General features: G+C 39.5%; 1 protein-coding gene across 4 annotated transcripts in view; it reads left to right on the top strand.

The window, feature by feature from the left end:
* taok1a (TAO kinase 1a) overlaps window positions 1–22,514 on the top strand; it is a 169,935-nt gene that overhangs the window by 138,854 nt on the left and 8,567 nt on the right. For all 4 annotated transcript variants that reach the window (XM_072589756.1, XM_072589757.1, XM_072589760.1 and 1 more), the window contains exons 14-19: window positions 763–999; window positions 4,457–4,585; window positions 8,662–8,865; window positions 9,231–9,470; window positions 15,769–15,981; window positions 21,563–21,745. In XM_072589756.1, the coding sequence (XP_072445857.1) occupies window positions 763–999; window positions 4,457–4,585; window positions 8,662–8,865; window positions 9,231–9,470; window positions 15,769–15,981; window positions 21,563–21,745 (1,206 nt within the window). The remainder of the gene's footprint in view (window positions 1–762; window positions 1,000–4,456; window positions 4,586–8,661; window positions 8,866–9,230; window positions 9,471–15,768; window positions 15,982–21,562; window positions 21,746–22,514) is intronic.

Genomic DNA, 22,514 nt, shown 5'->3' with positions numbered 1-22,514 from the left:
TTAAAAAACACCTTGGTATAATGGAAAAAGAGGTATCTTCCATAAATATAGTAGAGCAACCTGTTCATCCTATCTTGTTTGCTGTAAAGTTGCTACACCAAACTATTCCTACTTCAGGTTATCTTTGAACTTGTTCTGAAGTTTTTTTTTGAAAAATGTTGTAATAGATGATGAATTTACTTTAATGGAATGCAGCAAAGATGTCAATTGGTCATCTTGGCATAAAAGCTAATTGAATGAATTCTGTTTGCGCATCATAAAGTGGGCAGCACAGTGGTTAGCACTGCTGCCTCACAGCGCCAGAGACCCGGGTTCATTTCCCACCTCAGGCGACTGACTGTGTGGAGTTTGCACGTTCTCCCAGTGTCTGCGTGCGTTTCCTCCGGGTGCTCCGGTTTCCTCCCACAGTCCAAAGATGTGCAGGCCAAGTGAATTGGCCATGCTAAATTATTCATAGTGTTAGGTAGGGGTATGGGTGGGTTGCGCTTCGGCGGGTCGGTGTGGACTTGTTGGGCCGAAGGGCCTGTTTCCACACTGTAATGTAATCTAAAAATTTAAGATTGTCATTGATGCTTCCTTAATTTGCAGTTTTTTAAAAAACTATGCACCCATAATTTTATGCAAAGTGTTGAATACGACTGGAAAATTTTGCTGTAGGTAATTTGAACAAACGCTAAAAATTTTCAGAGGTCATTTTGAGGTTTTCATTGTGGTTCGTGGCTATTAAGTCAATACATTGCTTTATTTATAAAACTTTTTCAGGTTACACGGCAAATACAAGAGCATGAGCAAGATTCTGAGCTTCGGGAGCAGATGTCTGGTTATAAACGCATGCGACGCCAGCATCAGAAGCAGCTAATGGCGCTGGAGAATAAGCTCAAAGCAGAGATGGATGAACATAGACTACGGCTTGACAAGGAGCTAGAAACACAACGCAACAGCTTTGCTGCAGAAATGGAAAAACTTATTAAAAAACACCTTGGTATAATGGAAAAAGAGGTATCTTCCATAAATACTTACCTCTTTACTTAGTGCAGTGTTTCTACTGATTGACGTATTGATGTTTAAGTTGACAGTGTGATTAATACTGTGACCTGGGTAAAATTGCTAATATATCAGTGTCTGATTGTGGCTTTGCATTGATATTTGGCTTTACAGCAAAATTCACTTTCATGTTGACCCTAATTGAATAGTTTAAACTGACATCGTCAACCTGTTTATTGCTACAAATTAAAGAAACCTCCCATACCTCATAACCTGGGAAAACTGAAAACATGGACTTAATGTGTCATCCAGGTGAAATAACCAGAAAGAACGTGCATTATACTTCCTTCATCTTCAGATAACCATGCATGCTGTATTTGCACCGAAATTAACAGAAAATACCAATAGTAACAGTACATGTTAATTGAAACCTTTTTTCAAACCTGGTCCTCGTTAAGGATACAACTTTAGCAGTAGCATGACAAACGCACAGCTTGCAATGTAATCAGGTTTCAGCTGCTCTTCTGGTGAGAATCCTGTCTGATGAAAATCCTTGCTATAGATTTGTGCCAACAATGGAAAAGTGTTGGGAAAAAGAAATTGCCAAACAGCAGGAAAACCTACATTTATATATGATTTAGAGGTACCAGTGTTGGACTGGGGTGTACAAAGTTAAAAATCATATAACACCAGGTTATAGTCCATCAGGTTTATTTGGAAGCAGTAGCTTTCGGAGCGCTGCTCCTTCAGGTGGTTGTGGACCACAACCACCTGACGAAGGCGCACTGCTCTGAAAGCTAGTACTTCCCAATAAACTTGGTGTTGTTTGATTTTTAATTTTGTACATTTATATAGTGTCCTTAATGTTGAAAAATATCCCCTAGAACATCACAGTAGTGTAAATTAGTGCTTGAGCCAAAGAAAGGTACGAGGAAAGATTATTAAAGCTTTTGACACATGGGTAGTTTTCAAAGGGGATACTAACACTGGGGATTGAGATGGGAATTTAAGAGCACATCGGATAACAGTCTGGATTTCTTAAAAGGGGAGGGTAGGCACTAAAGGTTTGTGAAATGTGTAGTTGTAACAACATTTATGGATTTTGTAGATGGACAGAAAGCAAAGCTGTGAAGGAATTCAAACATGAAGAATTTAATGTAAATTTGAGGTACTATAGGTCAGCAAGCACAGTGCTGATGGGTGAATAGATATGAACTTATTGTTTGATAATATGTAATCAGTTTTGAAGAGGAGATTTATATAGGTAAAGGATAGGAACCTGGCCAAGAATGCAAAGGAATGGTCAAGTCTGAAAAAGATGAAGGAAAGCATTTCATAATGCATTTGTTCTTGTGTTTAAGGTGGTTATCATTTTATGATTTCAAGGCCTCAATCTTGGTCTTTGACTTAATTTTGTCCAAACGGTTCTGAGACTTTTGCAACTTTACTGTCTTAATCTTCCAGCTCCTTACTGGTTCCTAGTATTTACCTATATTGCTTTTATCACCTACTGAATGTAAGGGGGAGTGAACTGACTGGTGTGACAGCCGAGTTCATGATAGGCTCATTTATGGTATCAAACCAGTGCGATAGCACAACCAACAGGTCAAAGATGCACAAAACAGTCAAATGGATGCTTATTTTCTACTATAACAAACTGCGCCTTGCAATTCTAAACTAATTACATTTACCGACTGAATATTTAGCAGGTTAAACTCAGCCAGAGCTGTAGTGGTAAATTCAGAATTCCTTAGTGTGCACTTTTTGAAAATTAAGTCGTGTCATTTTAGAACTTGGGCATTTGTAACATTATTTCACTGTGCAGAAATTATCAAATTAACTACCCATTGTCATAAAAATTCATCTCGTTCACAAATGTCCTTCCAGGAAAGGAAATATACAGTTCTTCCTGGTTTGGTTTACACGTTACTCCAGACTCAAATTGACGATTGTTACCTTCCCTCTAAAATAGCCTTGCAAACCATTAAGTTGTGCCAAACCAGTACAGAAAAATTGAAAAATACTATGACTAAATAGACTGCCCAGCATTGACCCAGGTGCCTGTATCTTCAGTGGCACACCATGCTCAGCCAACCCTGCAACATCCTCTTTAACATCTAGGAACTTGTGCCAAAATTAGGAAACCTCTCTCACTGACTAGTCGAGCAACAGCCTGAGATACTGAATTCCACCTTATAGCAATGTCCCACACATGATCATTGCTATTCCTGGGTATGACCTGTTCCATTGGCAGGACATGCCCATCAAAGTTAGCAGTCCGTAACAAGTGACACTGGGTATCCTTAACATGGTCTTTGGACCTAGAGGTTTCATACATGAGCAAATGGTCACTATGGTGGGCCATTCACCACCTGTCTACTGTCTACAAAGCACAAGTCAAGATTAAGATGGTTTACACTTCACTTCCCTGGATGAGTATAGCTCCAACGTTGGCAGTTTCTTCAATCAGGACAAAGCAGCCCTGCTTGATCTGCACCTCATTCAGCAATAGTAGGCAGTGGTGTGTACCATGCAAAAGATGTATCCCATCAACCTTGCCAGGCTTCCTCCAGCAACACCTTGTAAACCCCTGACAAGTCAAGGGAAAGGATGAAGACAGGAGACACGTCTGAACACCATTGCCCTCCAAGCCAGCATTGACAATATAATCATTCTTTAAGGGTTGTTGCATCCAAGATCTGAAACCATGGCGGCACGGTGGCACAGTGGTTAGCACTGCTGCCTCAGCGCCAGAGACCCGGGTTCAATTCCCGTCTTGGGCAACTGTCTATGTGGAGTTTGCACATTCTCCCCTGTCTGCATGGGTTTCCTCCAGGTGCTCCAGTTTCTTCCCACAGTCACAAAGATGTGCAGGTTAGGTGAATTGGCCATGCTAAATTGTGTTAGGTGAAGGGGTAAATGTAGGGGAATGGATCTGGGTGGGTTGCTTTTCGGCGGGTCGGTGTGGACTTGTTGGGCTGAAGGGCCTGTTTCTGCACTGTAAGTAAACTAATCAGGTGGCAGTACCTGCAGAATGATGTGAGTTGTTCATGGGGCTCACCACCGCCTTCCCCACACGCATTTCATGAAAGCAAAAAAGGCGAGTTTGTAGCAATGCTTAATTAGTGTTCCTTTTGCAGACATTTTTGACCTCTGAGGAACTGATCTTTGTGATTCCAGGAAAACAGCTCAGATTTTAATTACTGGAGGTTTTAGTGAGGGTTTTTTTATCACTTGAGGGTGGAGCAATAGTGTAGATTGGTTTTATGAAACATTCTTCTATTATTGACATTGCCAAAGTTCCTTTGATTGCAGAGCAGTTAATATAAGATTCACATCCATGCACCTCGATAATGCTGCTAGATGTTTATCTGGGAGAGAGAGAGCGACTAAAGTCTAGTTTTCTTTAGAAACTGTGGTTCTAAAAAGGAATCTATTCTTTTGTCTCAAAATTTGTTTTTTTCATTTTAAGACCAAAGCAGTTTCTACTGAAGAAAAGAAATTTCAGCAGCACATACAGGCACAGCAGAAGAAGGAATTAAATAGCTTTCTTGAATCCCAGAAGAGAGAATACAAGCTACGTAAGGAACAACTAAAAGAGGTAAAAAGATGCCTATATACTATTTATATTAATGAATAATCTTCTTCAGAAAGTCAGCACAAACACAAAGTTGAATGGCTGTCTCTTGTGTTGGAACTGTTCTGTGATTCTGCGAAAACTTTGTGGATCAGGTCATTTGTATGATGTGTCTCTAAACTATCGGTCTAGTAACATTAACAAAACTATTTTGCAACACATGTATCACAGTGAATTTTCCATTATTACAAATCAAAAGACTGACTTATGAAAATCGAGAACTGGTGGTACTCCTTTCATGTTAGTGTGCAGTACAAAGATTTTTTTTAAAATGAAGTAAAAATACTTGGTTTTATTTCTTCTTTGCATATGAGCTGTCCATGTGCCTTATTTATTTGCCTTTTTTTTCCCCCTTTGGTACAAAAAGAGTCATAAAAATTCACAATACAAATGGAGGGCATTCGACCCACTGTGTCTGTACTGGCTTCCGAGAAAGCATCCCAGCTAGTCCTAATCTGTAGCCGTATCTCCATAGCCCTCTAACTTCGTCATTTTCAAATATACATTCAGCTCTCCTTTGAAATCTTCGATTGAACCCACCTTCACAATCTGCCAGGCAGTGCATTCCAAATCCTAATGAAGTTTATTCTCATCACACTGCTATCTCTCTCGCTGACAAATTCTGAAATTGTGATTTCCTCCTCCCACCCCACCCCACCCTAGTGTCATAGAGATGTACAGCATGGAAACCGACCCTTCAGTCCAACCCGCCCATGCCAACTAGATATCCCAACCCAATCTAGTCCCACCTGCCAGCACCCCGGCCCATATCCTTCCAAGCTATTCCTATTCATGTCTAAATGCCTCTTAAATGTTGCAATTGTACCAGCCTCCTCCACTTCCTCTGGTAGCTCATTCCATACATGTACCACTCTCTGCGTGAAAAAGTTGCCCCTTACGTCTCTCTCCTATCTTTCCCCTCTCACCCTAAACCTATGCTCTCTAGTTCTGGACACCCTGACCCCCGGGGTGTCCAGACTTTGCCTATTTACCCTATCCGTGCCCCTCATAATTTTGTAAGCCTCTATAAGGTCACCCCTCAATCTCCGATGCTCCAGGGAAAACAGCCCCAGGCTATTCAACCTTTCCCTATAGCTCAAATCCTCCAACACTGGCAACATCCTTGTTGTGAAACTTATGAAACACCTTTCCGATAGAAAGGAGACCAGAATTGCACGGAATATTGAACAGTGGCCTAACCAGTGTCCTGTACAGCCGCAACATGACCTCCCAACTTCTGTACTCAGTATGCTGACCAATAAAGGAAAGCATACCAAACGCCCTCTTCACTATCCTATCTACCTGCGACTCCACTTTCAAGGAGCTATGAACCTGCACTCCAAGGTATCTTTGTTCAGAAACACTCCCTAGGACCTTACCATTAAGTGTATAAGTCCTGCTAAGATTTGCTTTCCCAAAATGCAGCACCTCGCGTTTATCTGAATTAAACTCTATCTGCCACTTCTCAGCCCATTGGCCCATCTTGTCAAGATCCTGTTGTGATCTGAGGTAACCCTCTTTGCTGTCCACTACACCTCTAATTTTGGTGTCATCTGCAAACTTACTAACTGTACCTCTTATGCTCGCATCCAAATCATTTATGTAAATGACAAAAAGGAGAGGACCCAGCACCGATCCTTGTGGCACTCCACTGGTCACAGGCCTCCAGTCTGAAAAACAACCCTCCACCACCACCCTCTGTCTTCTACCTTTGAGCCAGTTCTGTATCCAAATGGCTAGTTCTCCCTGTATTCAGTGAGATCTAACCTTGCTTATCAGTCTCCCATGAGGAACCTTGTCGAACGCCTTACTGAAGTCCATATCAATCGCATCTACCGCTGTGCCCTCATCAATCCTCTTTGTTACTTCCTCAAAAAAACTCAGTCAAGTCCATGAGACATGATTTCCCATGCACAAAGCCATGTTGACTATCCCTAATCAGTCCTTGCCTTTCCAAATGCATGTACATCCTGTCCCTCAGGATTCCCTCCAACAATTTGCCCACCACCGACATAAGGCTCACTGGTCTATAATTGCCTGGCTTGTCCTTACCACCCTTCTTAAACAGTGGCACCACGTTAGCCAACCTCTAGCTTTCAGCACCTTACCTGTGACTTTTGATGTGTTGCTTACCTAACAACTTTACTCTGTCAAAATTGTTCATAACTTTGAACACACCTCAATAAGGCCACCTCTTAAACTTCCCTGCTACAAGGAGAGTAAGTCCAATCTCTTTAATGTTTCATTGTTTCTAAAATCCTTCATTCCTGGTATCATTCTCGTAAATTTCCTTTGAACACTCTCCAATGCTTTAACATCTTCCTTAAATAAGGTGTCCAGATCTGAACCCACTACTCCAAATGTGGCCTGACCAATGATTTGTAGAGGTGTAGCATCGCTTCTTTGCTTTCATGCTCTGTGTCTCTCGTTAAACCCAAGAATCCCATAAACCTCCTTAACTACTGTTTCAACTTGCCTGGCCACCTTCTGAGACTTATGCACATGAACGCCAATGCCCCTCTGCTCCTGTACGTTGTAACAATGAGCCTGTATTATTTCTGTATTTCTTTTACCAAAATGCATTACCTCACATTTGTCTAGATTGAAATTTGTTTGCCAGATGTCTGCCCATTTGGCCAACCGCTCACCATCATTCTCTCAATTCACCATTCTGCTTAGTTTAGTATAATCTGCAAATTTAGAAATTTTGCACTCAGCACCCATCTCCAAATCATTTATTTTAATTTATATAAATATAAATTATGTATGTTATGTCAATATAACTAACTATACACCAGCTTGATTTATGTAGACTACCCCAGGCTACCAGAACTGGTCCGCTATTCCAGCTGTAAAGAGGCTAGAAAGGATGTAAGCCAAGAAAATAGTTCTCTGGACTGCCAGAAGTCTTCAGGTTTTCAAAATACAATGCAAACTAGATAGCAATCATTATAGCCATATTGCCACCTTAGCAATCATTGTATTCTGAATCAATAATTTATACTGTGTCAGCAATTAACTTCTGCTTATACTAGTTATGTTGGTTCAGACTCCCAGAAAATTGACGTTAAATTTTTAAAAGTTAATTAAATTGTAGATGCTTATCTCAAAAGTTCAAATAAATTTCAGTCTAAATTGAAAAGAAAAATGGCTCAAGACTATCCCATGCATATATGCTAGTCTTATTTTTGAATGCATTCCCAGTTAATGTTAATACCTTGGAAAGGTTAAACAGGTCATGACAACTTTCTGGAAAAAAAATTCAGAATATAATTCATGATTGTTGAAAGCTCCTCTACAACTTTCCAGAGTATTCTAGCAAGCACTTAACAACTGCATCTATTCTTATGCTTTAATTATCCCCCATATTTCTCCTTGTTCAAGTTCTAAGACTGGAAATTATCATCCTAATTGATTAGGTCACTTTTAAATGACCCCTAACTTGACCCCTTTCCATTCAGTGTCTGTGTCAACAATGTTTCTACCACTATTCTAAAATTTATAATTTACCCTTTTTTGTTTTTATTGTTGCAAATAACATCCTGAGGAATTTGTATTGTAATTCTGTACTTTGTTTTCTTATCTTGAATTTAAACACAGAGTAAAGATTCCCACTAGCTCAGTGACATAACCTCTTATTGTCCCAGCTCTTGTGTTAGCATTCTTTTTAACATTTCCTCATAGCTCAAAAAGTCAATCAAATTTATCAGCACAGCTGCCCACTTTTAAGACTTTTCCAAAAATCAGGGTATACATTTCATGGGCAATTCATAATTTAAATCTTGTATGATAGCATAACTATTTAGCATTGAAAATATACTGATCATTGACATCACTGAGTGCAGAAACCTGAATGTTGTGTACTGACTATACCAATAAAGACTATGAATCTGATTGCAATTTCTAACTAGCAGTATTACCATAGTTACAAGGAAAAAAATTAAGAGAATAAAAGGATGGTAGATAATGATTTTAACAGGTTTAGTTGTTGCCATAGAATGTATACGTAACTGAATGGTTTTTCTCTTTACTTTTGACAGGAGTTGAATGAAAATCAGAGCACTCCAAAGAAGGAGAAACAAGAATGGCTATCAAAACAAAAGGAAAACTTCCAGCACTTCCAGGCTGAAGAAGAAGCCAACTTACTGCGGCGCCAGCGCCAGTACCTAGAACTGGAATGTCGACGTTTCAAACGGAGAATGTTACTTTCACGCCATAATCTTGAACAGGATTTGGTACGGGAGGTATGTTGTTTAATGCATATTCTCAAATAATTAGAGAGTATGACTGTGTAGCATAGTATTTCAGTGTAATGATTGTGTTTAATCAAGTACAATTTTGATACGTTGACTATCTATACATATTGATAACAGTATGCTTCTTTAAATAAAAGTAAAGAAATTGACCTGAAGTAATACTAAGCTTGAACTGTTGCTGTCTATAGATAAAGGCAATATTGGGGAAAAAATAGGTACGTATCTTCAAGATGAGCAGCTATCTTCTGTAAGAAAAAGAAATGCATGATGTTGGATTTCATGCTGTATGTCTCACCGAATTGAACACCAGATATGATGCCCTTATATTTTACAGTAGATATTCTTTGTTTTAGGAACTAAACAAGAAGCAAACACAAAAGGATCTGGAGCATGCTATGTTGCTGCGCCATCATGAGTCCATGCAAGAACTAGAATTCCGCCACCTCAATACTATCCAGAAAATGCGGAGTGAGCTAATTAGACTGCAGCACCAAACTGAGCTCACCAATCAATTGGAGTACAATAAACGGAGAGAGCGAGAGCTGCGGCGAAAACATGGAATGGAAGTCCGGCAACAACCCAAAAGTCTAAAGGTACTGATAGCTGTTTGAAGTTAAGAAAAAAATTAAAGTAGACTTGTTTCTCTTTTATGTTTACGTTTCTGTCTCTGTACGTGTCTCCCTCTCTCTCCCTCCACTACATGTGCCCTGCTGTTGTGTGGTGGTGTGCAAAACTGGGTCAATGAATAATTCTCTTCCTTCACTCAAACTCTTCCTTGAAGGCACAGCCAAAATTGTAAGTTTTCTTTGTTATGGAGTGATGGAGATGAGAATTTGTCTTGCCATGGTACAATGATGCCTAATCTAGAGTTTTATAGATTCTAGTCAACCAGAATGCATTTTGTATCAGCTTAGATAACTAAAAATTTAATCAGTTTATGCTCTTATCATTTCTACAGTTATATTTGTCTAAGCCTTATTTGTTTTCCAGTATTGTTCCTTTTTTAATTTATTTGTTTCAAAGAATATGCATAGAATGCCTCATAGCCTGGCATATCCCCTATTCAAGTATTACCATCAACCCTGGTTCAATGGAAAGTGCAGGAGGGCATGCCAGGATCAGTAACAGGCATACCTTAAAATTAGGTGGCAACTTAGCAAAGCTACAACTTGCATCCAAACAGCATAAGTAGCAAGTGATAGGCAGAGCTAAGCAACTCCACAACCAATGGATCAGATCTAAGTTCTGTAGGAGTTCGTCAGAGTAGTGTCCTAGGCCCTACCATCTTCAGCTGCTTCATCAATGGCCCAGTCCCCTCCAACCTCCCCCCAAAATATTGATACTGACAGAAGTGAATATGTTCACTGATCATACAATGTTCAGCATTCGTGACTCCTCTAAACTGAAGCAGTCCATGTTCAAATACAGCCATATCAGGATAATATGTAATTTTGGCCTTACAAATGGCAAGTAGCCTTTACACTACACAAACACCAGGCAATGACCATATACAATAAGAGACAATCTAACCACTGCCCCTTGACACTTAATGGTGTTACCATCACTGGATCCCCCACTATCAACATCCATGAGGTTACCATTGACCAGATACTCACCTGGACTCACCACATAAACACAGTGGCTACACGAGGAGGTCAGAGTTTAGAAATACTGTGGTGAGTAACTCACCTGAATCCCCAAAGCCTGTTCTCAATCTACAAGGCAAAAATCAGGAGTGTGATGGAATACTCCCCACTTGACTGGATGGCTGCAGCTTCAACAACAACATTCAAGATGCTTGAAACCATTCAGGACAAAGCATCCCTCTTGATTCACGTACATCCACAAATATCCATTTCCTTCAGTACTGATATTCAGTGGCAGCAGTGTGTTACAATCTACAACATGCACTGCAGAAATTCCTGCGAGACCACCTTCCAAACTGATAACCACTTGCATTCTAGAAGGTCAAGGGCAGCATCTTCATGGGAACACTACCACCTGCAAGTTCTCTTCAAGCCACTCACCATCCTGACTTGGAAATATATCGCTATTCTTTCACTGTTGCTGGGTCAAAATCCAGGAATGCCCTCCCTGATTGCATTGTGGGTCAGACTAGAGCACATGGACCACATAGGTCCAAGAAGGCAGTTCAAGGGCAACTAGAGATGGGGAATAAAATGCTGGCCAGCCAGTAATGCTCACATCCCATGAGTGAATAAAATAAATTCTGTAATGGTTAGTTTATCAACAAGGTAGGGCATTCCTGAGATCCAGTTATAGGATTACGGTGACTATGTTAACAGTTAAAGCATTATCATGCTCATGTCACACCATCCTCTGCTCCTTATCGTTTGAAGCATTGAGGTGTAAAGAACATATGACATTGGAGGCAGAATTAGGCCATTTGGAACATTGATTATGCTCTGCCATTTGCTCATGGCTGATATGTTTCACAATCCTATTCTCTTGCCTTCTCCATATAACCTTTCCAACTCCCTTCCTAATTGAGAGTCTATCTATCTCTGTCTTAAATACATTGGACTCCACAGCTCTCTATGGCACCGACTTCCACAGATTCACCACCATCTGGCTCAAGAAATTCTTCCTAATCCTAGTTCTGAAAGGTCATCACTTCACTTTGAAGCTGTGGTGCAGGACTTAGTCACTCTTATTAGTGGAAACATATTCTCCATGTCAACTCTATCCACACCATTCAATTTTCTGTAACTTTCGAGAAGATTCCACCCCTATCCCCTCCAATCTTTCTCTACTCCCACCAAGTTTAGAATCCTCATGCAACCAACCTTTAACCCCAGCCTCATTCTTGTAAACCACTTCCAAATATCCATCCTTAGATATGGTGGCAAAATTCCAAATTCGGTCTGACCAGAGCCTTATAGCCTCAACAGTACATTCCTGCTCTTGTATTCTAGCCCTCACAAAATAAATGCTAGCGTTGCATTTGCCTCCCTAACTGCCAACTGAGCCTCCATGTTAACCTTAAGAGAATCCTGAACTAGGATTCCTTACACTCTTATGCTTTGGTTTCCAAAGCCTTTCCCTAAAGAGAAAATAGTCTACGCCTGTGCTTTTCCAATCAAAGTGCACAACCTCACTTTTCCACATTGTATTTCATCTCCCACTTCTTTGTCCAACCTCTTAGCCTGCCCAAGTCGTTCTGCACCCTCACTGCCTCCTCAACACTACCTATCCCTCCCATGTATTTTTGTCTTCAAACTGAGCAACAACACCCTCGGTTCCTTCAACCAAGTTGTTACATTGTAAATAGTTGTAGTCCCAACTCTGACCCCTGTGGAACTCAACTAGTCAACAGCTGCCATCCTGCAAAAGGCTCCTTTATCCACACTTGCAGCCTTCTGACAGTCAGCCAATTCTCTAACCATGCCAGTACCTTGTCCATGACACCATGGGATTTTATTTTATTTAGTGGCTTGCTGTATGCCATCTTGTGAGACCTAGTGGAAATTCAAATGGATCACGTTCACTGGTTCTCCTTTGTCTAACTTGCTCATTATCTCCTCAAAATATTCTAACACATTTGTCAGACATGACCTTCATTTAAAGCCATGCTGAGTTGGCTGTATTTTACATCCAAAAATTGTGCACACTCATCCTTAGTGGATTCTAAGCTGTTACCAATGATTGAGGTCAGGCTAACCAGCCTATAATTTCCTGTTTCCTGCCTCTCTCCTTCCTTACTTAGGAGTATTACACGAGCCATGTTTCTGTTATATTTTATATGTTCTTTATCTTCTATGTTTTGGTTTGTTCTGTATTAAGGCGGCACCAGAGAGTGGCAACACTATACAACACTTTTGTCTCTTTTAAACAGAAACTCTCTCAAATCTTTCTTTATACGACTAGCTAGCTTGCCCTCGTACTTCATCTTCACCCCCTGATTTTTTTTTAAAGTTGTCCTCTGGATAAAAAAGGCTTTCCAATCTTGTAGCTTCTCACTCATCTTTGCAACATTGTATGGTTTTTGTTTTGCTTTCTACTTCCCTTGTCAGCCATGGTTGCTTCATCCGCCCTTTAGTATGTTGTTTCTTCCTTGAGGATGAATTTCTGCTGCGCCTCCCAAATTACCCCTAGGAAACTCCTTACGTTGCTGTTCCACTCTCCTGCTAGGGTCCTCCTTCAATCAACTCTTGCCAACTCCTTCCTTATGACTTTGCAGTTACCTTTACTCAGTTGTAATACATTCCAAAAGTGTGGTGCTGGAAAAGTACAGCAGGTGAGGCAGCATCCGAGGAGCAGGAGAATTGATGTTTTGGGCATAAGCCCTTCATCAGGAAATTTAGTCTTGTAAATTTAGTTTCCAGCCCTGATTCCCTTGCAGCCAAGACTCTGTGATGCTTGCAACCTCCTACCCACTAATTTCAGACTGTGTCACACTGACCTTGTTTTGTATACTTAATGAATTTTAGTACAATGCCCAGTCCTATGTTGACCACCTGCCCACCTAATAATTGTTTCTTTGTATTGCAGTGCCTGAAGGTAGATTCCTGACTCTGTTCTGTTAGGGTGTTCTGGAAATGTTAACCTCTCCTGAGGCCCCCTTCTCATTAAATGTTTCCGTCACTTCCTACGCAGCTGTGAACCACACTCCTACCCACCATTTTAATTTGAAGCCCTGTCTGCAGCCCTAATTAGGTGATTCAGTCAAACTGGAGTCCCAGCGTGATTTCATCTGGAGCCCACCCCATTGGAGCAACTCCCTGCTTCCTTTATACTGGTGCCAATGTCCCATGAATTTGAACACATACCAATCTTTGAGCCATGCGCTTTCCTTTTTATTGTTTACCCTATAGCAATTAGCTTGTGACTCAGGTAATAATCTGGGGATTATTACCTTTTTGGTTTTGTTTTCTAATTTAGCTACTCGCTGTTCATATTTCCTCAGCAGAGCTTCTTTCCTCTCTCTACCTGTATTGTTCATACATACATAGACCATAACAATTCAATCTTTCCCCTCTGACTCCACGGTCTTCTGCAGACCAAATGAGATATCTTGAACAAGGGCACCAGGCAGGCAATATGGTTTTTGGGACTCTTTGTTCTGGCCACATTGAACAGTGTCTGTTCCCTGACTGTGCTGTCCCTGATTACAACTACATTTTTGTTTTGTCCACCCTCTTGAATGGCTCCCTGTACCACAGTGCTGTGATCAGTTTTCTCATCCTTTCTACAGTTCCCTGATCTCATCCACACAGGGAGCAAGAATCTCAAACCTATTGGACTTGAGGTCTGAGTCTCCTTCAGCATTACCTCCTGATTCCCTCTAAATGCCTCACTCATAGTCCCAGCCTCCTGTCCCTGATCACTCACCGAATCCTGAAACAATCCAGATAATTCCTCTCCCTCTTTGTGTCAGTGTTCAAACCTTGCACTCCAGCTCATCAACTCTGAAGCCAGAGTTCCTCAAGCGACTGATGTTTGCTACAGATGTGATTGCTATGACACACAAGGTCCACCAGCTCCCACATCATTCGGGTACAATTGACCCCGCATCTCTATTTTGTTTACTTAGCTCTTAATTTGCTTTTGTTAAAATTCCTATTGGTCTTTTAGTTTGTAACATAATATTTCTCCCATTTACCTTTAGTCTGAAGGGAAACTATAATAGTCAAAAAGCATGGTGCTGGAAAAGCACAGCTGGGCAGGCATCATCTGAGGAGCAGGAGAGTCGACGTTTCGAGCATGAGCTGTTCTTCAGGATTTTTTTCAGATTCCTGATGAAGAGCTTATGCTTGAACTGTTGACTCTCCTCCTCAGATGCTGCCTGACTGGCTGTGCTTTTCCAGCACCATACTTTTCGACTTTGATCTCCAGCATCTGCAGTCCTCACTTTCTCTAATAAAGTTATTTGCTATTACCAACCATTAAATTTGCAGTTTTCCTGTGATGTCACTTTGTGTGTTAAGCTCCCAATCCTGGACTTCAGTTTTTCCTATTTAAAAATATCGTGCAAAATGTGAGCCAAAGATCAAGCAAGAAGCAGCTATTCCCCTCCGTACCAAATTCCTAAATTCATGTTCCCAAGCTACATACTCATTTGAGTTGTGTCTCACTCCTGACTGTGCAAACTTACTTAGAAATTTAAATGTCAAAGCATTGCATCATAGAAAATAAAGTTAAAATTCCATAACTTGTAGCCCTTCACTATTTCTTCAAATTTTTAAATTGAAAGTTATAAATATTCCTCTTAGATGTTTTATCTTAAATAAAGTATTCCTCAACTCTTGGTTAGTAGAGTTGTGCCAATGCAAATAGCATCCTTTCCCTTTAAATTTTTCTTCAAAATTATCTACACTTGTATAAAAACCACTATATTAGGTTTAATTCCTGCGAGTTAGCTTCCAGGAGAATTTGTTGGTTAAAGCTGTTCTCACTAGGTCACTCACTGCTTGTGTTACTGGCATCAGCTCGCTAGATTTCTGATGAAAGAAAGGAGCAAACTTGTTTGGTCTGTTTGGGACAGAGAAATACCAAATGTCTTAATTTTTCTTGACTTCTAATGGGAAATATTTGTATTGGCTGTACATCTTCCTTTGATTTTTCACAATCACTCTGTTTGTTTGGAAAGTAACAGACCAGGAGAACACTTAATTTATTTGAATGAAAAAACAAGTTCTGTATTTTAATTGTAGTGGATAAGTCATTTTAAAATAAATATTTAAAATTAAACTGCATGGTATAAATACAGTATATACTTTTACAAGGATGTTATCCAGTCATTTGTCCTTGCATTTCTATTACAGAAACTTTTTAAATCCAGCCTTGAAAATATGTCTTTCTGTTCTGTCGAAACTTAGAATTGTTGATCTCGATAAAAGGTGTTTGAAACAAGTTTTATGTATTCTCTAGTCAAAAGAGCTGCAAATCAAAAAACAATTCCAGGACACTTGCAAGATTCAGACAAGGCAGTATAAGGCACTTCGCAACCATCTGTTAGAAACTACACCCAAAAGTGAACATAAAGCTGTGCTGAAACGACTGAAGGATGAACAGACTCGAAAACTGGCCATACTTGCTGAACAGTATGATCACAGCATAAACGAAATGCTGTCAACTCAGGCAGTAAGTATAAAATTAAATTTTAACAGATCCAATTTTATTCAGTTGGGTGAGTAGCTTTGGGTGAGTAGCATTGGATTTATGATTGTTTATTTTCGAGTGGAAGAATGGTTTGCGATCTTAAGTATCGAAACCACGTGACATTTAGGAAGGACAGGACAAGTTGGAAGAGTAGCTCTATTGATTAATATTAGCACAATAGGGAGAGATGTCCTAAGTTCAGGAAAGCAGAATTGCTGGAAAAACTCGGCAAGACTGGCAGCATTTGTGGAGGGCAAGCAGGGTTAATGCTTTGACCCTACTTGAGAACTGATTTGTAATGAGGAAAGAATTGGTGTATATAAACTGAAGAAGTAATGCAGTAGGAGAGGAAAGAGTAAATAAAAGTGGAGATGGAGCCCAGAGAGAGAACAACAGCTGAGCAGACAAAGGAATATGTAAAGGTTAACCTGGGAAAATCAATACCTGCTAATGGAGTAGCTGAGAATGGGTTGGTTGTGATAGCAGCCCATGTGTGATGACAAGAACTGGTGTGTGAAGGTTGGGGTAAGGACATGGGATAAAGTTAAAAATCACAGCACCAAGTTATAGTCCATCAAGCTTATTGGTTTCAGTTCATTCTAAAAGATCAGAGACTTGATTAAAAAATCCAGGGCTTTTTCAGTATATAATTTCAATTACTTCACACTGTAAACTTTTGTATAAATTGTGTCCTACGATCTTACACTCCGCAACCACCTGATGAAGGAGCAATGCTCTGAAAACTAGTGCTTCCAAATAAACCTGTTGGACTGTGACCTTGTGTTGTGATTTTTAAATTTGTACACCCCAGTCCAATGCCGGTACACTCCAAATCATGACATGGGATAAGGCATTCTCAAGCCTGAAACTTGTTGAACTCAATATTGAGTTCTGAAGGCTACAGAGTCTGCATTGTTCTTCCAGCTTGCAAGCCTGAGACACAGATGTTGGTCAGGGAACATGGCGGTCTGTTGAACTGGTGGGCATCAGGAAGCTTGGGATAATTTTTGCAAACAGAATGTAGGTGTTCTGCAAAGTGGCCAAAGAGATTTGGATGTAGATAAAATGAGGAAAGGCATGAAGTAATTGTGGGAGTGGTGTACAGCCTACCCAATAGTAACTGTGCAGTAGGATGGAGTATGAAGTAAGAAATAATGGGAGCACTAATGATGAATCACTTTTCATTTGCCTGGCACCCCATTAACACTCAACAAGCTTGATACCAACTAGCACAAAGCAGCCTTACCACATCCACAGACATTTATTCCCTCCAAGACCAATGCTCCATAGCAGCAGTGTGTACTGTCTACAAGCACTGTAGAAATTCCGCAAGATTCTGTAGGAAGCATCTTCTTGACCCACAGTCACCACCATCTTGAAGGCCAAGTGTGCCATAAACCATGGCAGTGGCATAACTTGGAAGTTCCTCTGCGTTCACGATCCTGACTTGGAAATATATCACTGTTTCTTTGGTGTTACAGGGTCAAAATCCTGTAACTTGCTCGCGAATGTTATTGTGGACATTCTTCGTCAAATGAACTGCAGTGTTTCAAGAAGACAGCTCCCACCACTTTCTCAAGGCAACTAGGAATGGGCATTAAATGCTGGCCGATCCCCATATTCCATGAATGATTTTTTTTTAAAAAAGCATCACAATGACAAGTTTTTAAACAGACAGTCTTGGTGCTAATAACAGGGAAAAAAAAAGTTTTTTTATGTCAGTTTAATGTCTCCTCTGTCTTTGGATGTGATTTTAAACCGAGGCAACAAATGGATGCAGAAGGTTTCATGGCGCATCTTGCAAAGAAGAACAGGGAACTCCCAGTGTCCTGGACAGTATGTATCCCTAAATGGGAATCTGGAATTCAAAGCAGATACCAAGAATGGTAGACCAATTCCAAAGAACCAAGTGATCATCATCATTCTCTGATACCCCCGTATTTCTTTCCAACCAAAATAAAATTAAATGGTCACTTGCCTCCTTGATGTTTGTGGCATAACATGCAGAATTGACTCTTATGTACTTATGCAAAACATTTGTTTTTATTTGTTGTAAAGTGCTATGAATTCCTATGTTCGCTAATGTCCTATGATGATCCATATGTTGCGGTGGAGAAAGTAGAGAAGGACAATTCTCTATTTAATTGTCTGCTCAACGACTGAAACCTAGGATTAAGATAGAAGAATACCTTGAGAAAATATACAAATCTGGAATAAATTGTGAACTTTAGATATATTTGAAGTAACTTTGCCATCAACAGTAACCAAATGTGTGAGCTTGCATTGCAAGCCTCGACAGCACTTTCCAAAAAGAGATCAAATTTGGGAAAATATGATCAACCAGAGTAGAGACAAGGCAAGAGAGAAATCTATTAATATGGAAAATGGTTGACAGTTTCAGGAAAGACTACAGATTTCAAATCAGAGTAAATCAATAGGAGGGATCAAGGTTACCAAATTAATAAAAGGTCAAAACAAAAGGTTCCATCTAAATTCATGTTGCATTTGAAATAAAACACATGAACTAATAACACAAATAGCAATAATTAAGTGTGTCTGATGGCCATTATAGAGACAAAGTAGACAAGCAGGAGGCTGGAAGAATACAGCAAGCCAGGCGGCATCAGGAGTTGGAGACGTCAATGTTTCAGGTATAACCCTTCAGTACTGAAGAAGGGTTATACCCGAAATGTTGCTTTCTCACCTGATGCAGCCTGGCTTATGTTCGTCCACCCTCCTCCTTGTCAAGTTTGATTCCAGCATCTGCAGTTTTTTTTTCATTAGAGTCAAAGCTATTGCATTATATTAATTGTGACTGAATATTGAAAGGTATATGAAGTCAAGATGTGGAGGGGGAGTTTCTGTTAATAGGTTATATTAACAGGGAGAGATTATCTAGATTTAGGAACTGGAATATAGAAGCAGTTTAGGTAGAGATGAGAAATGAAAGCTGAAGGACACTTGTGGGATTGATGTAAACGTCTACAAACAGTAAAAAGGAAGAAATAATAGGAGCTTGTCACAGTGATAATCATGGAAGATCATAATCTGCATATAGACTGAAAAATCAAATGTGTATTCATATGCAGTCCATGACCTCTGCCACTGGAAGAACAAGGACAACAGACGCATGGGGACCCACCACCTGAGTTACCCTCCAAGCCCCACACCAGTCCTACCTTTACTGTTGCTGGGCCAATATCCTAGAACTCCCTAACTATGGGGGTACCTACAACTAATCCACCGCTGTATTTCAAGAAGGTAGCTCATCATCATCATCATCTTAAAGTCACTTATGAATAAGTAAGAAATGATAATCTAGCTAGTGATGTCTTTGCCCTGTGAAAGAAAGAAAATAAGAATAATGTGGAGTTACATACTGTAAGTTGTACAGAACTGATCCTGCTCCTCTAAGCTCCTCATGTCATTCACTGATGCACATTCTGTTTTATCGTTAGAAGTGGCCACTCAATATCCAATTAACCTTTTTTTGCTGCCTCTTTGGGGAATGGCCTTTTCACTTTTGTGTTACCAAGATTAGAAATAGGGAATCATAGACATGAAAGGTAGTACATTGCTTTGTCTATTATATTTCTACTGGAGTGTTCCTCATCGAATGAGGGAAGAAAAAAATTCTCTTGGAAATATAAGCTATCTATATAAGTGACAGAGAGTACTGTAAACCGCTGATTCATATGAAAATAAACTGAATTGATCGATCTGAGGGTAGAGGTTTAATTGTAAGCAGCGTTATCAGGGTTTGTCTTTTAAAAAAAATATATGCTGAGGGTTTCCATCTCGTTTCCAAACATTTGTTAGGGACTTTGTCAAAACATTCAAAAATGGACTTCTCTCTATGTCTGCATGGGTTTCCTCCCACAATCCAGAGATGTGCAGGTCAGGTGAACTGGCCATGCTAAATTGCCCATAGTGCTAGGTGCATTAGTCAGGGGTAAATGTATGGTAGGGGAATGGGTCTGGGTGGTTACTCTTCAGAGGGTTGGTATGGACTTGTTGGGACAAAGAGCCTGTTTCCATACTGTAGGTAATCTAATCTTAAAAAAAGGTCTGTAGCTTATTGAAGGCATTTAAAGACATATCAGATTATGAGTATCTAGCAGTTGAAATAGTATTGCAGCTTTTGAAATTATACAATTTATTTGACTTTCACTTTAGAATGGCAATGCCATTTATGGAAACATAAACTTCCATTTCACTTTTTCAATGATTTTTATGGACTTTGTGTAGCTCATAACCAGCAGATGGCACTGTTAGTGTAAATTGACTGTACATGTGACCTTTTCAGAGAGAGTAACTATCTTGGTTAATCGATCATACATGAAAGTTTTGTACTTGGACTGGTTGTTCTCAGTTCTATTATTTGAGTTTACACGTGCAATCTGCTTATTTGTGTAATTTGTGATAGAATTATTTTAACTGTTTCTAATTTACATTAACCATTCAAAATATATTTTAATGGGAATTGTATTTATCTGTCAGTATGTTAACATCTAAAGTTGAATTTGTAAGTCGAATTTAGTACAACTGATATTTCTCAGTTCATGTTTGCAGTAAAAGTACTTTGAGGCTTACTTCAATTTGTGAAGCTTCTATTGGTTTAAAATAGTAAAAAAAATGTAGTTTATGCAGTAGAAACGGAGAATACAAAAGTCAGATTGTTGCATCACTTACATAAAGTAATAGTAGGTCACTGAGATGTTCTCCACATGTTGGCAAGGAGTCTCTTAGCAGCAAAGATCAGTCTTTTTGCTATTTGCTTCACATTGCGGTTGCACAGACTTCTTATGGGCCTGTCAGCAGATTTCCAGTCATATAAAGAATCTGTTTCAATGCGAACTCTGTAGACAATGTATAGTTTCATTCAATAACAAGCAAAGCAAAGATCTTCAATCAATTAGATTGAAGAATTCTCTTAAACTATGAAGAGCCTAAACCAGAATTTTTTAAAAAAACACAGGAAATACAAATTACACTTACTGTGACCAAGAAATTGAATAAAAATTGGGAATTCTAAATAAGATTCAGGGAGAGAGATGAAATATTTTTAAAATTAATTTTCTTCCATAGAATTAAGACTCTATACTTCTAGGAATTAAATTTTCAGGACAAGGGAGATAGGGATGTAATAAATGATGATTACTTTTGAACTAACATTTGCAGTTGTTTTTACTACAAGAGTAATGGGAAATACCCAAAGTTCACAGTCTTTAAGTGCTGAATCAGCAATAGAGATTTATGTGGGCAGGCACCTGTAGGTACAATGTGACTGATATTACTACAGTAAAATCTGAGCCAATATTTTGATGTTACACAGAAAGCTTTCAAGTCTACAGGATGATGCAGAAGTCTTTTTTTTAAAACCGAATTAAAGCCAAATATGTATTAAACCAAAACTGAAAGTACAGTATTATAGAAAGATTTAACACTTCAGGGCATATGTCTCTCTCATTCATACATTGCAAAGCCACTAATAGCAGATCTGAGCAATCAGTCCATCTTAATTCCAAATATTCATTATTTATTCTATTTTCACTTTTTACAGTTACGTCTAGATGAAGCTCAGGAGGCTGAATGCCAGGTTTTAAAAATGCAGTTGCAGCAGGAGCTTGAGCTGCTTAATGCATACCAGAGTAAAATAAAAATGCAGACTGAGGCGCAGCATGAGCGTGAACGCAAGGAATTGGAGCAGAGAGTCTCATTACGTAGAGCCCTACTAGAGCAAAAGGTACTGTGTGATGATTTGTCAGTGAAAATTAACATGCTAACCTATTCCCAGCATTTCAACCATTATCCAGTGTTTTAAACGAGCTATAAGAATCCTTTTCAATTAATTACTGCTTGTGAACTCTGTCTTCCTGATTCATCTATAAACATTTCTATTTGTATTTTAAGAACTTTGACAATTTCATAAAGTTTTAGCAATTTTTCATTTATTTTTGAAGAGTTTAAGTAATCAATTTCTTCCGCTAGTTCTTTTATGACCTCAATGCTGTGATAACTAACCTTTCAGAAATGCTCTTGTAAAAAAAATTCCTCTTTTGTACAACAAACTGTTTGTAATGTCTAGTTACATCGTTTAGCTATTCATTGGTCTCCTGATCTGTGGGGAACTGAGGTGCACTCCACAGCAGGTCTTGGTGGACATGTTGGTGTATGTGTTCCACACACTGGGAATAATGGTCAGAATTGTACTCCACGTTATCCCTCATCTTCCTCTTCTGAGGCAAGTGGGCGGATTGTCTCATATCCTGCCTGAGTTGAGTGCTGTGCACTTTTATAGAGAAAGGTTGAAACCAGGGGCCCCTGCTGTTGGGTCAGTGGTGAAATGTAGCTTTTTATCCTGTATGTGTACCATAATTCTATCCATCTTTGGCTTCTTTAAGGGAAAGAGCCCGTGAAACTGAAAGCACCTAGTTTAACCTCTCGTAACTTAAAAGGAATGCTCCACATTTTCTGTGTGAAGGAACATTGAAACAAATCTGTAAATTAGTTCC

The sequence above is a fragment of the Chiloscyllium punctatum genome, chromosome 19 (assembly GCF_047496795.1).
Source record: "Chiloscyllium punctatum isolate Juve2018m chromosome 19, sChiPun1.3, whole genome shotgun sequence".
Taxonomy (NCBI): Eukaryota; Metazoa; Chordata; class Chondrichthyes; order Orectolobiformes; family Hemiscylliidae; genus Chiloscyllium; species Chiloscyllium punctatum.
This window is presented reverse-complemented; position numbering and strand designations above follow the sequence as displayed.